We start from the raw sequence: 16,498 nt of genomic DNA on the forward strand, positions 1-16,498 counted from the left end.
GCAAATGACATATTGTTAGGGGAGCACCTGAGCAACCAGGGCAAATCAATACGGTACGCAGGGGGCTGAAATCCCCATCAGATGTTCCCTTTCTTTCTGCCAGTGCAGGGGGATGTTCAGATGTTTGATTTGTATGTTTGTTTTTATGCTGGCTCTATTAAATCTGTTTGCAGCCTGAAGAATGTTTGCTAGACAAAGCAAGACACATGTGCCAGTTCTGAGAACCCTGAAACAGCTGTTGGCTTCAGACATTTCCTGAGATGTGACAGGTTTTGCTAATGCGCAGGCTTCTTTTGTTCTTTACAATGAAGCCATTTCACTGGGAGGCTCGATCGTTGTCTCCTTGTTCCCAGCTACAGGACTAGTGATGTGCTCACTCTCTTCAAGGTCCTTGCTCTGTGCGATAGTGTGGCTATGTGCATCCATATGTACCATGTGTGTCCTCCTGCTCCCCTGACAGGAGGACCAGTTTTCCTGACAGTGAATGAGAATAAATGGTTCAGTAAAACCAACCATTTAGTGGTTGAGAGTCAGGGCTTTGGAACCAGATGAATGTGGACCGAAACCCCTATTCTAGCCTCTCCTAACTATGGACTAGTGTCTTTGCCTCTCTCTGAGCTTCAGTTCTTCCATGTTTAGGGATAGGGCTTGGCGTGGTGGTACACACCTATAATCCTACCATATGAAAGGCTATAGCAAGGTGAGTGTAAGTCTTAGTCCTGCCTGGGCTACATAAGGAGATTGTGTCAAAAAAAAAAAATGGAGGAAAGGTAGGAGGTAGGGAGAAAACAGAGGTAAAACTTATCGATGCACCTTACAGATGTGTAAATATTAAGTCTGACATGCCATGAAAGCTTAAAGCCCAATGCCTAGCTAACATCTATATACTTGATACCTGTTAGTTCTTAATATTATCCATACCCTTGCCTTTGCTTTATTTAAGGAAAATGGGATAATCACAACTACCTCATCACCAAAGACTTCTCGCTGGCTGCCACCTGGGCCTGCCATGCCTTTGACAATCCATTAAGGGTCCTGTAGAAGGCTAAGAAATACAGACAAAGCCTATTCTTGGAGTAAAAACCTGAGGAGTGCAGGCAGGATACAAGCCAAGGTCTCTACCAGGGTTAATAGTCTAAGCTTGGAGTTCTTGTTTTCTGTTCAAACCTCATTTCCTTGCACTCCATATGCATAATAGATATTCATGGGGGGTACTTCCAGGAGCTCCCATGAAACTCCTAGTCCTCAGATGCTCTAATCCATTATATAAAATGAATATAAACTGTGCACATCCTCCTGTTACTATAAGTCCTCTCTCAAATACTCTCTAAGTACCAACACTGAGTAGCTGTTAGACTCTGTTGTTTAGGGAAGTCTCTCCATGTTGAATCAGATGCCTTTTTATTAATATATTTTAAGCACAGTTGGTTGAGTCTATGAATGGCGATCCCACAGATCCAGAGAGCTGACGAGTGTTCATTTCCTGTCTTTTCATCTCTGCCCCATCTTCCCTCGGCTTTGAGACCCTATCCACTGAGCACAGACATCCATGATGTCAGTAGGCCTTAATGTCTGAGACTTCCCATGACTTGGAAAAAGCCTCTATTTACCCATTTTCATAAATATGGACAAGCAGTGTGACCGACAGATAGGAAAAGGGCTCATTCATCCCACCACTGACTCGCTGTGTCCTTTTTGACAAGCTCTTTGATTCCTCCAGGTTTCCTTCGCCTTGTTTACAAATGAGCCAGTACAGCTCTCCTCGTAAGAATAAGGGTTCTCAGAAATAACAGACATAAATGCCAGCACACCATTAATAATAATACTCTATAATAATGATCTTGATTATTATAGCAATGGAATTCAATTCTGTGGTGGGCTGCCTTGAGCTCTGTCAACAGAGTCTTAAAGTCCTTGAGGCCGGTGTCACATCTTGCTCCTTTCTTAGTATTTGCCCAAGTGGAGTCTGGCTGATTGTAAACTGCACAGAGATAACAGAATTCATATCCAGCATTGCTTCACATAGACAGGCTTGTAGACGTGAGTTCCCCTGCAAAAAAAGAAAAAAGGGTCACTATCCTGGTGAACAGTGGTTCTCTCCAAAGGCAGAAAACTATAAAGTCCCTTTCCTGAGTGGCAGTTGACTCACAGGATACTTTGGAGAGCTTGTGGTGCCCCAGAGATCCATGGAGCTATTGCCTTGGCTGAGAATTCCCTGCTGAATTCTCTACTCAGTCGGAAAAGGAGAATGTCCTTGGAAAGTCTGTCAAGGCATCCTCTGCGGGTGACTGTATCCAGTAGCCCATGATCCCACAGTCCCAATGGCAAGCTTTGGTGACTCACCACCAGTCAGCCAACTGGGCCTCCGTCCAGCCTGTCTATGACTGCAGTCCCGGGAAAGTGCCCTCCCCACCCCCTCCAACAGGGCACAAAGGCATTGCTAACAGACTGTGGCAGTCTCATTTGTAAACCGTGTTCATCCAGCAGCCAAGAAAGATCAGCCCTGATGCTCTCCGTTCTCACCCGCCCTTCCTCTTTGGGCTCCCACTCGTTCCCCCTTCCTTTTGCCTAGAGAGTGATTTGTCTGTGTTATGGGTAGGCCTGACAAACCAGTCCACATTAGCAGCTGAGATGTTGTTTGAAATGGCAAAATTGCTGGCAAACTGCTCCATTAGCGGTTCCAGTAACAAATACTCCGTTCCCCCAATGAAGATGAGATCGTGGAGGCACAAATTAATACGACTGTCTCCCCCACTCTGCAGCGGGGATTACTCTTCAAGATGAATGGGTCCTCCCTGCCAGAAGTGTGCATCCGCTAGACATAGCCACTGAGGGAGCCAGTCCCTCCCCTCTCTCTCTCTCTGGCACCCCACACACCCCTTCCAAACATTCTTATTCATTCATTCATTCTCTCTTTCTCTGTCTTTGTCTCTCTCTGTCTCTGCTCTCTCTGTCTCTGTCTCTGTCTGTCTCTGTCTCTGTCTCTCTCTCTCTCTCTCTCTCTCTCTCTCTCTCTCTCTCTCTCTCTCTGTGTTTTCTCAGCTGAGGGTTTGGGGAGCAGCCACACCAAATGAGGAGTTGATGAAAAGATTTGCACCTTCGGGAGAAGGGAGATGGATGGGGCTGGGATGCTAAGTCCTCAGCCTAGGCTCTGGTATCATTCATCATCATAATAGAGTGTCCCACCTGCTGCTCATGCCTGTTTCCCACTATACCAGTCCTTAGTGGTGGGAAGGCATTTGAGAGATGACATAATAAGACTGCAAAAGCTCTCTCAGTCCCCATCGCCCCTTCTCTCCCCAGGAAGTTCTGGGCTCTGGACCTGCACCATCTTATTCTTCCCAGAGTCCTACGAGTGGAAGCATTCGAGAAAGTCCATATAAAGTATGTGATACACTTTCCAGCAGCTTCTCAGGGGTCTAGCCTGGGGTCTGAGACTTCCAGGGTCTCGGGCAGTTGGTTTGAGGAGTGTCAGACTGGAAGCCTAGAGACTTTAAGGCAGTTTCTCCACAATATTGAAACTGCCGAATGAAGCGAGCTGCTGACAGTTCTGCCCATTAGCTGTGTGGTTGGGATGTCACCTATAGAGTGTCGTGGTACCATGGCAGGGAAACACAGCTGCCCTGTGGTCCATCTCTCTCTTCTTTCTCTTCATGATATGCACTTTTTCTCAACTCTCTGTTCTAGTTACTTCCTGCAACATTCTCTGAAGAACACAGCTGCCACCGAAGGCAGCTGACAATAGCAAGCATCGAAGCTCCCGGAAAGTCCTCCTAGCTTTCTCCAGTAGCTCTTGGGCCCTTGGATGATGCTCTATAGGCCAAAAGCTGAATGCTGTGGCTATTTCAGTGTTTGTTCTGCCTCCCACAATCAGGATATGTGCCCTGTGCCCTTGTGCTTTGTCCCCAAGGCCCTCAGTGGTCCCTTGTTGATAAGTGGTTGATTAACTGGCTCTTCTCTGCTCTCTTCTCCAGACGCCTAGAACAGAACTCCATCAAATCCATTCCTGCAGGAGCCTTCACCCAGTACAAAAAACTGAAGCGAATGTGAGTTTCCCTTGGGAAGAATTTGTCACACTGTTTCCATGGGAGGGTGGTTGGGTAGAGGGCCTTAACAGTGTGGACTCCGTATCCTGAAATTGATAGATGGTATCCACTCCTCTCAGACAAGTCTCAGCTGGTCTGAGATTGTGAGAAAGTGTTATATACCCCTGGTAAGGGTTGTGAGCTTCAAGCCGGGTATGGTGGCACACTCCTTTAATCCCAGCACTTGGGAGGCAGAGGCAGGCAGATTTCTGAATTCAAGGCCAGCCTGGTCTACAAAGTGAGTTCCAGGACAGCCAGGGCTATACAGAGAAACCCTGTCTTGAAAAACAAAACAAACAAAACAAAACAAAACAAAAGGGTTGTGAGCTTCAACGTGTAGTGCTAAGAGCCTCTCTGACCAGAGACAACTGAAATTATCTTTGTGAGAGAAGCACGTGAGCTGCCCCACCCCCACAGCCATATTAGCCAACTTTAATGTCCTTGGCTTTGATGATATCAACAGTCATATGATAGTGGCTTCACAATCTCCTGTACCTCCATCACTAACATCCCTACAACCATGCAGACACTCATATAATTAATACTTAAGTGAATGGTTGCTATAATGCCAGAATCTGGATGGAGCCATCAACAAAAATGGAAGCTACCTTCATGGAGGCTCTACTTCGGTTGGGAGAGCACAGACAATAAGGAAATAAGTATTAGAAACCGATACACTGTCATAGGCAACAGTAGGGGCAAATGAAAGGCATGGAAATTGGGCATGGTAGTTCATAGCCAATGAGGAGGAGTAATCAAGGGAGATTCAGGAGTAAAGATTGTTAGGAGGGACAGGTAAAGGCTAGGTCACATGGGCAGTTGAGACCACAGTAAAGGCTTTCCCTTCTGAGCTAGTCCTGGAGTTTGTGCCCAACATATGGGCATATGGTTTAAAGTCACAGTCATCTGAGTTGATCCATGGTCAAAACGAACACTACCTACAGTTACTGGTACCACACCCCTGACTGCATCTCCCTACCATGGCAGCCTGAGACAGTACCCCTGCATCTTCCCTGCCATGGGGAATCACGTGATTATATGAGTCACACGATGACTGTGAACCTTCTCTGTGAGTTACTCAGCCCGGAAGTATTTGAAAGGAGGCAAATTGGATTTGGGAAATGACCTGTCACAAAGCTTACAGTTCCAGAGGGAGACCTCTTTTCCTTTCTCTATGTTGGGAACCATTAGCCTCACCCGGTACACAGCCTGCTGTTCTCGTTCCCCCAGAGACTGAGAAACGTGCATGGACCCCATCCTTGTTTTCCTTGTATGCCAGGCCTGTTTGTTGATTTCCCGGGACTGGGAGAGAGGGTCTCCTGACTCCTTTCCTGTTAAAAAGCAAATATGTCCACGAAACAGTGGCCTCAGGAGGCTTACCCTCAGATCTCGGGAGGCCAACCTCCTATCTCCCTGAAAAGCTAAAGCACACAAGATTTTCTCTCAGTGTAATTCCAAAAGTGGACAGCAGCACAGTGAGGCAGCTCAGAGCTCTTGCTCCTCTCTCCCCTTGACAGCATCCTTTCTGGAAGAGCTGTATAAATATAGCCCTTAATATTTAAAATCTTGGGTCATTAATCTCCATGGTATCCATGCTTCTCCCGCTCGCACTCTGTGTACCCCCAAATTCATGTTTAAAGCCCAGCATGATTATGCAGCCAGATAGTAATTTTGGTGAAAAATGACAAGTTCAGTTACTGCCCTCAACCTATAGCTCCTGCATGATTTAAGCTACTGTTCTAATTTTTTTGTGAAGTCTAGGTAATTTAGAGCTTGACTGTGTTTTACTGTCCTTTCTCCATGCTCTTGGAGTTGCCACGATCGGCACATTCAAAATTCATAAGACCTTATCAGTCAGGGCCTGGAAAGTGAATTTAATTTTTGATCACTTCTGATGCTACTGATGTTTATTATGATGCCCTGCAAAGGTGTGGGAGGAGGCAAAGGAATCCACTTTCTTGACCAATAGAGCTTCAGAAATACAGACTGGTGTTTAATGGTGTGGGCTCAGTTGAGTCAGATGAGAATTGATTTGAGACCCTAATAATGACTTCCTCCTAGGTGGCCATGAGTAGTTTATACTTAATATTTAACAGAAGGAAAGCCCTCCCTTCTTGTGACTGAACCTGTCCTGGGTCTCACTTTAAAAAATTGAATTATCCATGAATCATTAGCTCTAGTCCTATCCATCACAATAATCATGTAATGATCATCACAATAGTAAAATAAACACTGCCTGGGAGAAACCTCTATCAATGTACATCCCTATCAATGTAGAGATGGGGTACTAGAGACCCTTTCCTGATTTTATAGAGTTAACTTGCTGACAGTTCACACCAGAGGGCAATTGTGTGCTGTTCTGCTAAGATTGTGCTTCAGGAGTTCTTTGAAGCCAAGTGTGGTGCACAGGCCTATGATCCTTACTCAGGAAGTTGAAGCCTGCAGATGGTGAACTTGAGGCCACCCTGAAAGCATAGTCAGACTATGTCTCAAAAACAAATGAATTCTTTCATTTGCATGCATAGGTTGTAAGATTTCCTAGTATCTTACTCTCTTATTCCATCCTATCCCTTATACATAGTGGACTTTTCCTCCTCGGATGCAGCCTGGAAAAGCCATTTTCTCTTAGTCATCTCTCCATGGGACTGAGTGCGTCTCTGACTAGATTCTGAAACACTTGTAGTATGACCTAGGGGTCTCCTGCATGCACGTTTCTTATAGATTTAACAAATATACAAATTTATGAGTGCTCCTAACACTCAGATTAACAAATCCGACCCTGCGGTTTGAGCCTCAGCCAAAACTGACTGCTCTGTGACCAGCACAGTGACATCAAGAACAGCCTTGAGCTAAATTAAAGGTCTGAAGATAGAGCTGTCCACTCTTTACCCAAATGCATACGTCAACTCCTTAGCAGCTTGGGGTCCTTAACCTCCCAGAATGGTTGTTTCTTCCTGCACACTTACTTTCTGGAAGTCCTACACAGGCTCACTTATACATCACATACCTGACTTTTCTTAAGGACAGGGGTTCATTCTTGTTCCCAGTTTGAAAGGATACAGGTACTGGAGAGATAGCTCAGCAGTTATGAACACTGGCTTCATAAGACCTGAGTTAGATTCCCAGCACCGGTGAGACCAGGAACCATCTTCTTGTACAGTTGCAGGGAGTCTGACACTCTCTTCTGGCCTCTGCAAATACATGGTGTGCAGACATAGATGCAATCAAAACACCCATACACATATTTTTTTTAACTAGAAGGGATACAGCCCATCTTAGTGGGAAAGGCATGAATGTAGAGGTAGAAGATGGCCATTTGAGTCAGTAGTCATGAAGCAGAGAACGATCGATGAATGCTAACCCTTGGCTGGCTTTCTCCTTTTCCCCTTTATTCAGTCAAGAACTATTGAATGGTGCCACCCACATTCAGGGTCCACCTCAACCAGAGGTGTGTCCAGATACAGTCAGGTTGGTGGTGGAGATTGACCAGCATATCCATGAGTCTAAATTTCCACCTCAGAAAAGCAATAGGTAGGATGACCATCTAAGGGCCAGGGTGGAGATGGAATGCTGGTGCCAGAGATGTCGGTCCAATGGTAGAGAATCTCAGGTGGGCAGGAGGAAGATGCTCAAAAGATGTATCCTATACCATGATGGCTGTAGTTATTAACAATGCATTGAAATGTTCTGAGGGTAGCTTTTAAGTATCCTCGCAAGTCATACTCAATGATTTCCTGGGTTTTGGATGTGCCAAATAGCTTGATTTATCCATTCCACAGTGAGCACATATTCCAAAACATTACAAATACATTAATGTATATAATAAAAACTGGGGGTGGGGGTGGGGAACCCTAGTGATCATCCACAGTGTCTATTCCTACCAAACAATCACTTTTCTGGCTCCCATCATCCATCACTTCCAAACCAGAAGATACCTCACTTCATGTTACTGCCCAAAGAGGTTTGAGCCCGAAGCTCTAATTGTGAACTAAAAGTCCAGTCTGTCTGCCACACAGCCAAGGCAGAGATCTTTCCCAGTGGCTGGGGGACTTCCCATCTGCTAGAGGTCCGAGCACCAAGAGTCGACATCCCACAAGAGGGAAAGAGTCAAAGTGGGGCTCCTCTCTCATGTGAGCAGACCCTGTGTATTGTTTTGAAGTGCTTCACTAGGGAGCCACCCTGAGGGTGAGCAAGATTAGGATAATCCAGGGGATCTGTTTGTTAAGACCCTTACACAAAAATGGAGCACTGAAGAAAAGCCCAGTGTAAGCTGGCGAGTTTGCCAGCACAATCTGGATTTGTTTGAGGCGATCTCGTCAGCTAAAGGGATAAACCAGACAGCTGTGCAGAAGGAGCCTTAACCTGGGAAATGGCTTTCAACTTACAGGCTGCGGAATCAGGAGATAGGGGAGCGTGGCCTTTTCCTAGGCTGTTAGGCATAGGAGGGAGGAAGGCAAAGCTACTCCTTTTGTGAGAGTTGAAGAGGCTGGGCAGCTGGGTGTTTGGCCACCCCAGAGGCCGTCATTTACCAATCTTCTCAGATGTGCTTTTTTTCTCAGTATCCACTTGTCTCCTCCTTGTTGGCCTGTGAAGCCCTCAGCCCTCCTTCTCCCACACAAAAGCAAGGACCCATTGATTTATTTTGTTGAGCGAAAGGAACTGGAGAGGTTTCTTGTCGCAGGAAATTGGTGCATCTCTCCTGCCAGTGACAGGGGCCCAGAGGCCAGCCCTGAGCTAATAACTCTGAGACAAAGCAGTCCCCCTCCACAAGGGCCATCAGCAGGAACCTGTGGATGGGCTCTCACTGGGATGCAGAAAGGATACAGCAGAGGGCTCCCTGCACCTGCCAGACCAGACTAGCTATTGGACCTGCAACTCTGAGACCAAGCTAAGCCAATGCCTAGAGCTTTCAAGGCCAGGCGAGCCACTGCACCTGCCCCTTTGAGGCCAGACTAGCCATCAGGTGCACTGTGTTTGGAAGATTTCTCTAACATACAGTAGCCCTCTGAAACTCTGGATGTGTCATCTCCCTGGGCTTGTTCCCAAGTGAGGAGCACTCCCAGTCAGTGACAAGGCCAAATCTCTGAGAGTCTTATGATTTGCTTGTATCACAAGGCTGAGAGGATACATGATCCTTGCTCAGAGACTCCTGCAGATCAGGAATGAGAAATGACGGGGAAGTGAAATGCCACCAGTCTTTCAGGATGATACTCACTACTGCGGTACACAACGAGAAAGTGATGCAGAAAGAAGCCTGGCCTGGCCTGGGGTTGGGCGGGAGCTATGCTGCTTGGTCTGCTCTGTTAAATACTTGATAATGGCACCTAAGACCAAGCCCTGGCTTGAGGTTGCTTTTGGTTTGGGGGTTCATTTTTTTTTTCATTGCTGTTGCTTGTTTTTGTTGTTTTCGTTTGCTTTGTGGGAGGGTTGTTGGGGTTTGGTCAGGTTTTATTTGTTTCGTTTTGTTGAAACGTGTCACTATGTAGCCCAGGCTGGCCTCCAACTGCCAATCTCCTGCCTTTGCCCCCAAAGTGTTGGGATCACAGGGCATCAGCACACCCAGAATGCACAGCTTCTGGATGTACCTTTACACCTAACCAGTAGTGACCAACATATTCATATCCTTCTGTGACAGGCAAGACTTAAGTGGGCATTTCTTAGTTTTGCCCAGGAAGACATACAAAGGCAGTATATATTACCCCAGCAGTAGGAGAGGTGTTCTTTGGGCACTGCCCCTGTGCTATAAGTAAATAAATTGGTTTGACTGATCAGTTAATCTGTACCAGTTTTGAATGGCTGAACTGCGGGGTGCATACTTCAGGAAGAGCGTTATCACACCTATGAGCCATGTTCTCAGACTTTTCCCATTAATGTTTTCAGAGACATCAGCAAGAATCAGATATCGGACATAGCTCCAGATGCCTTCCAGGGCCTGAAATCACTCACATCGCTGTAAGTGGGGCAGGGGTGGGAGGCGCGGCCGTATTTTTTCAGGAGGTGTTTATCAAGGCTTTCTGTTGCCTTACACACTTGTGGCAATCTGGTAAAAGAAACAAATATTTCTTCGGGGGAAATTGATCTTGGGGAATATTTCTACAACTCACATGCATTATTTTTATTGATTAAGTGCCCGGCAGCTTTCCCAGTTATTGGCTTCTCATTCGAATGCATCTTTGACTCTCACCTCACTTCCCCTCCCACCTCATGCTGCACAGTGCTGTCTCAGGGGACACAGGGAAGAGAGAATGGTAATGTATGTCTGAGATGAGGACCATGGCTCACCTCCTCTCTTCCCCCCCCCCATTTCTCCCCCTCCCCTCCCTAGCATCTGTGGCCTGTCCAGGGAAGGCAGAATTTCCTTTTTTTTTTTTTCTGATTTTCTTGCTATTTCCAACCTTGCGGTCTTTGTTTAGAAAAGATCCACCCCATCTCATCTCCTATACTTTCTTGGGTTTTTAAAACCCTTATTTAGCCCAGTGCTGAGATAGGAAAAAACAAACAAACAAACAAACCTACCTTGCCCACCAAGAGCCACTAGACTCCCAGAAGGTGTGGTTTGTCCTCAGTGCCTCAGCGGCTCACTCAGGGGATGGGCAGCCACTTGAGCCTTCTCTGCATGTTTTCTCAGGCAGAACGAAGATTCCCTTCCTTGCCTGACAGACTCAATGATTGACATATCACAGTAATGACAATAATTGACAGCACTGACCAAGTGCTGATGGTGACCAGGTACCCTTGTAGGAGTCTTAACAGGGCAAATCCTCACAAAAACATAGACCCTGGGACCTACTGCCAGGTATCTAAGCTCCTTCACTGTTTTTGTTCCCATCTGTAACCCTGGCAGCTCACACTGTATCTGGCACACGGTGATTAAAGAAACGATTAAGGAAGCAGAGTACCTGCTGCTCGAGCATAGGCCCTGAGGCAGCATCTCCAGCATCCACAGAGCACGAGGGTGCAGGGGACAGGGGACAGGGGCAGGGCTAGATCTCAGGAGTTCATTGGTCACCCAGGCTAGCTGAACTTGGGAGCTCCAGGTTCACTGAGAGGCCCTGTTTCCAAAGTAAAATGAAAAGCAATAGAGGAGGGTAGTTGATGTGAGCTTCTGGCCTTCACACATCCACCCAGGGGAGCAAACCTGCCCCTGACATGCCACCCCTATAAACTGAATACTGGCCTACATCACAGGAGGAAGGGACAAGAGATGACATGCTAATTTAAATGAAAAAACACTTATCTAAAAACACACTAATGAGTGTGGGAGATAGGGTTTGAGCCCAGTGTGTTTGGGCAGAATTTCTCTCCTGATCTCCATGCTGGGGAGCCCTCTCGATATAATGTGGAAAGTATAGCATCCCATACAGTGACAGCTTCATCAACTGATGTATTTATGTCATCTGGTGCCTTGTTCCCTCTGACACCCCAGACAATAAGGTGGGGTGGGGGGGGGGGTGCTCACAGGCGTGCTATCTGTGTTTCGCCTCTTCACAGCCCGCTTGCCTAGTTTATGAGCATGCAGGTTACGGGATGCACCTAGCCTCCCATCCCACTGAGCAGAGGCCGAGGACAGGAAGTCCCTGATTCAGCTGGTGTCTGCTGCCTGCTGAGTAAATTAGTTTCATTTATCGAATAGAACATCTGGCTGGGATATCAAAGACGGGGCGGTGCGTGAGATTAGTGTCTGCTTATTGTGATGAGTGTCACAGAGTAGAGGAGAGCAGAGAGGGCCCACCAGGCCCCCAGGATCCCACCCCACCCCTTCCATTCTCCTTGTCTGCTCTCCTTTAGCCAAGCTTTGGGAACTGTCTTTCCATAGTGGGATGGCTCTTGTCTTGCAGAAGATACTGTGAGACAGGAAATCAACATACCGATAGTGAACCTGGAAGTGTTCCTACGCAGTAAGGGAAGCACCTCTGAGCTCTTGCTTATCCGTCCTCCATTTAGCAGATGCCTGCTGGGTAAGGGAGCAGCAGGGTTGGAGGCATTAAGAATGTGACCAGCTCTCAGGGCTCCTGAAGCTGACAGTGTAGGGTAAAGGGGTGGAGAGCCCTTATCCCAGGCCTGTTCATTCTTCCAGATATTCATTCAGTGGACGCTCACTGTACTAGACCTTGCTCTTTCTCCATTCTAGAGACCCAGCCATGGGCATGCCCTGTAACATCAAAACATTCACGAGAGCTAAAGGGGGAACCTAAAAACTGAACCTAGAGGGGCTGGAGCGATGCCTCCGCAGGGAAGAGCACTGGCTGCTCTTCTAGAGGACCAGGGTTCAATTCCCAGCACCTTTCCGACCGTTCACTCTACACACTGTAATTCTGGTCTCAGGGGATCTGGCGTGCTCCTCTGGCCTCAGCAGGCACCAGGTGCACACATGGTGAACAGATACTCAAACAGGCAAACCACCCATACGTATAAAATGATAAAATAATAACAATAAACTAAGCCTAAATAAATGTATAAGTAACATAACATAAAGCAGTAAGTGCCCAGGAGAAGCAAACTGAGAAAATAGATGGTTGGGAATCTTAATTAAAACACTTAGGAGCCATCTCCAGAGGGATTGCTGCTTGGGCTCAGACATGAAAGGCTTGTGAAGGGAATAAAGATTCAAGACTGAGGCTTCAGGTGGGAAGCCACTCACCAGCAGGCCAGCACCTTTGAGATTGATGCACAGGCAGGTGGCTGACCCAACTGGTTTGAGGATATTCCATGCCAAGGAGTGATGGGTTGTATGAAGACTCCTACCCCAGAATTCCCAGCACCCCCAGCATCCCCAGCACCCTAGCATCCCCAGCATCCCCGGTACCTTAGCACCCTAGCATCCCCAGTACCCTAGCATCCCCAGCATCCCCAGCACCCTAGCATCCCCAACATCCCCAGCACCCTAGCATCCCCAGTACCCTAGCATCCCCAGCATCCCCAGCACCCTAGCATCCCCAGTACCCTAGCATCCCCAACATCCCCAGCACCCTAGCATCCCCAGCATCCCCAGCACCCTAGCATCCCCAGCATTCCCAGCACCCTAGCACCCTAGCATTCCCAGCGCCCTAGCATCCCCAGCATNAGCACCCTAGCATCCCCAGCATTCCCAGCACCCTAGCACCCTAGCATTCCCAGCGCCCTAGCATCCCCAGCATCCCCAGCACCCTAGCATCCCCAACATCCCCAGCACCCTAGCATCCCCAACACCCCCAGCACCCTAGCACCCTAGCATTCCCAGCGCCCTAGCATCCCCAGCACCCCAGCATCCCCAGTACCCCAGCACCCCCAGCATCCCCAGCACCACAGCTTCCACAGCACCCCAGCACCCCAGCACCCCAGCACCCCAGCACTTGCACTCACACACAGCAACTTCTGCCACTCTGGAAGTGCTGACATCCATCGAGAGGAGCAGGCAGTGGCATTACTACATTTGGCACAGTGAGCAGTGGGACATTAATATGAATTACAAATGTGAGCCCGCGCCATCATGCTGACTTCTATTTAGTCATTAATTTGTTGGAGCATTAATGAAACACACCCGCAGGCTGATGGAGAACTCACTCTTCACTCCCAGTGGCTTCTGGAAGTGGGGGAGACAAGCTTGTTTCACTCATTTGCCATTCAGTCCTCCTAAAATTTTGCCTCCTCAAATGACTGTCAGCCTAGATCCGTGATCATGGACTTAGACAAGAGAAGAGGTTCTAACAGAAGGGAACCAAGCCCTCTTTATATATGTTTCCTGATCAAAGAGGAGGCTGGACCCCTCAGACATAAAAAAAAAAAAAAATCTGCCATGAGATGAGAGAGAGGCCCAGAGAGTCTCAGTTCCAGGATTAGAGATCTGCAGGGTGCTGGTCTTTCCCAGGCTTCTCAAGTCACCAAACATTAAGGCAGAAATAGTGAGCAACAGTGTAGGGGACACCGTGAGTCTGAACAATGAAATGAAAAAAAAAAAAATGAGTTCCTTCCTTCCTAGATCTGAAAGGAAAGGACAGGTGGGTGGAGAGTGGAAGCTGCCATCATGAAATTTCTCAGACGATGAAACTTCTCAGCCTCCCCATTGAGCCAGGCCTCAACTCAGCTATGCCTGCACCATCTGGAGATGCCCCCGCATGCCCAAAGCCCTGCTGTCTAGATGGATGATGTAAAACAAACTCAGCTCAGGAATTCCTAGGATGCAGTGGGGTATTAAAAGGAAACATTCTATAGGCTGGCTCAGACTAATCAATACCCATTGAAGACACAGGCTGGCCTGCCACACTACTTATTTACTGTGGGGCGCCAGTCATGCTCACTCGAAGCTCAGGAGTACTACAAAGGGCTGCTTCTCCCTTGTGGGGGTGATGGACTGGGCTGGGCAGGGCTGGGCTGGGCTAGGCTGGGATGCAGTAGGATGGAGCCTGCTGTACCTCACCTCCAGCACAGCATCGCCCCCCCCACAAGGCCCCACGGCACAGGATGGACTGCCTGTCTCTCTCAGCCATAAGAGGAAGCGATGAAGGTGGCCGACCAGGAAAGCAGGTGGCCTGAGATCTTGCCCCTAGAACTGACCCCCTTTGCATCCTGCTGATTCCTGTCATCTGCTTCCTTCTAGGGTACTCTATGGGAACAAGATCACAGAGATTCCCAAAGGACTGTTTGACGGGCTGGTGTCCCTGCAGCTGCTGTGAGTAAGAACTGTCTACTTGCATCCCTGGGACTGTTCTTATAGACTGGAAGTGTTAAGCCATGCTCTGGAGAAGTCTTTGGACTTTATACCTATCATACAGACACCAAAGCCTCTGTGTATTCTATCTCACCTCTCCAAGGCATTCTTGTCACCAGAGAGGCAGAGTTGGCACAGAACGCCAGGGCCAGTACACAAAAGCCTGCCTGATACAGTCCAGAACCCTGACCCCAGCATGCTTCATGACTTGAGAGTAAGAAAGAAATTGATGTATTTAAAGAGATGGACTAAGAATTTAGGGAATCAAACCTTCCTGAGGCAAACTCTACTCTGAAAGCTGAAATAGCCGCCCATAGCAGGCATGCGACCTTAAGAAGGGCGTGGGTAGAGAGACGCCATTAGCGATGAGCATAACCAATCTGCAGTGTGACTCTCTGGCAAGATAAGATGAGGGGAAAATGTTTATTTCATTTAAAGGAAGTTTTAAGCTCTGGGCTTATTTATTTGCATTTATTTCATTCTGGTCATTGGCGCTTAAATGTTTGAAGAAGATAATTGAACTCTGATATGGAGAAAGAAAGAAAGGAACTTAGCTTATTTCAGAAGATGTTTTTCATGAAGGAGGGCCATCCCTGGTTACTGCTCAGGTAGCTGGTGTGCTATGGTCATGTGTATGTGTGTGTGTGTGTGTGTGTATGTGTGTGTGTGTGTATGTGTGTGTGTGTATGTGTGTATGTGTGTGTGTATGTGTGTATATATGTGTGTGTATATGTGTGTATGTATGTGTGTATATGTGTGTGTATGTATGTGTGTGTGTGTGTATGTATGTGTGTGTATTTATGTGTGTATGTATGTGTGTGTATGTGTGTGTGTGTGTTGTGTCCTATAAGCATGGGAGAATGTCAACTCTCAGAGAGGTAAATGGCTTTGCCCTGCTTCACACAGCAATGTAAGTGTGGAGAGTGGGTAGATTCTCCCTGGTCAGATGTCTCTAAAGGTTCCTGGCTCTCAGAATGACAAGATTTCAGCATTGGAGTACAAGTAGATTTGTATGTAAGTATCTTCTTTTAAAAAATCACCTCCAAGCCAGACAAGGAGGTGGCTACCTTTAATTCCAGGGCTTAAGCTGAAGCAAAAGAGTCATGAGTGGGAGTTCAGGCTCACTACACTTGGTCCATGAGGGAAGAAGGAAAAAAGCTCTATCACCTCTACTTTCCAATAAAGAAGAGGTTCCCAGGCTCTGCCTCCCTTGTACCATGAGGAGGAACCAAAATATAAGTTTATGGACCAGGTGGTCCAGCCAGATCTCCGAAAGGGTGGGAGACATGGGACCAAGAGCACTAAATGGTGGGTTGGAAACACGTGACTTTGGCTTGTAAGGACACTTTAGAAAAGAAATGACTTCTCTGCTTCTCCACATTGCAGACCTTCACACCCTAAACTCCCATGTCCCTGGACAGATTGTCCCAGGATATAAAACAGTGCAAGTCATGTAGGAATAAACTGTCCAAGTTTCTGGGCTGCAGATCCAGCAAATAACCATCAGATTAGTTTGACAAAACTAAGAACGAGAGAGAGAGAGAGAGAGAGAGAGAGAGAGAGAGAGAGAGAGAGAGAGCCCTGTCTGTTCCCTGCATCTTCCTGTCTCTTCCTCTACTTTTCTCTCATTCTGTCTGGCTGTAGGCTGGCAAATCTGTGTGCAAAGGTCCCAGCCCCTTTGTGGCTCTTTAAGGCTGTTTTGTAGAATAGCATGCCAGGGCTCTGC

At 47.4% G+C, this 16,498-nt stretch overlaps 1 protein-coding gene across 3 annotated transcripts in view; it reads left to right on the plus strand.

The window, feature by feature from the left end:
- Slit3 (slit guidance ligand 3) overlaps nucleotides 1-16,498 on the plus strand; it is a 587,044-nt gene that overhangs the window by 464,742 nt on the left and 105,804 nt on the right. For all 3 annotated transcript variants that reach the window (XM_021178434.2, XM_029484039.1, XM_029484040.1), the window contains 3 exons: nucleotides 3,975-4,046; nucleotides 9,966-10,037; nucleotides 14,662-14,733. In XM_021178434.2, coding sequence (XP_021034093.1) covers nucleotides 3,975-4,046; nucleotides 9,966-10,037; nucleotides 14,662-14,733 — 216 coding nt within the window. The remainder of the gene's footprint in view (nucleotides 1-3,974; nucleotides 4,047-9,965; nucleotides 10,038-14,661; nucleotides 14,734-16,498) is intronic.

Source organism: Mus caroli, chromosome 11 (assembly GCF_900094665.2).
Source record: "Mus caroli chromosome 11, CAROLI_EIJ_v1.1, whole genome shotgun sequence".
NCBI lineage: Eukaryota > Metazoa > Chordata > Mammalia > Rodentia > Muridae > Mus > Mus caroli.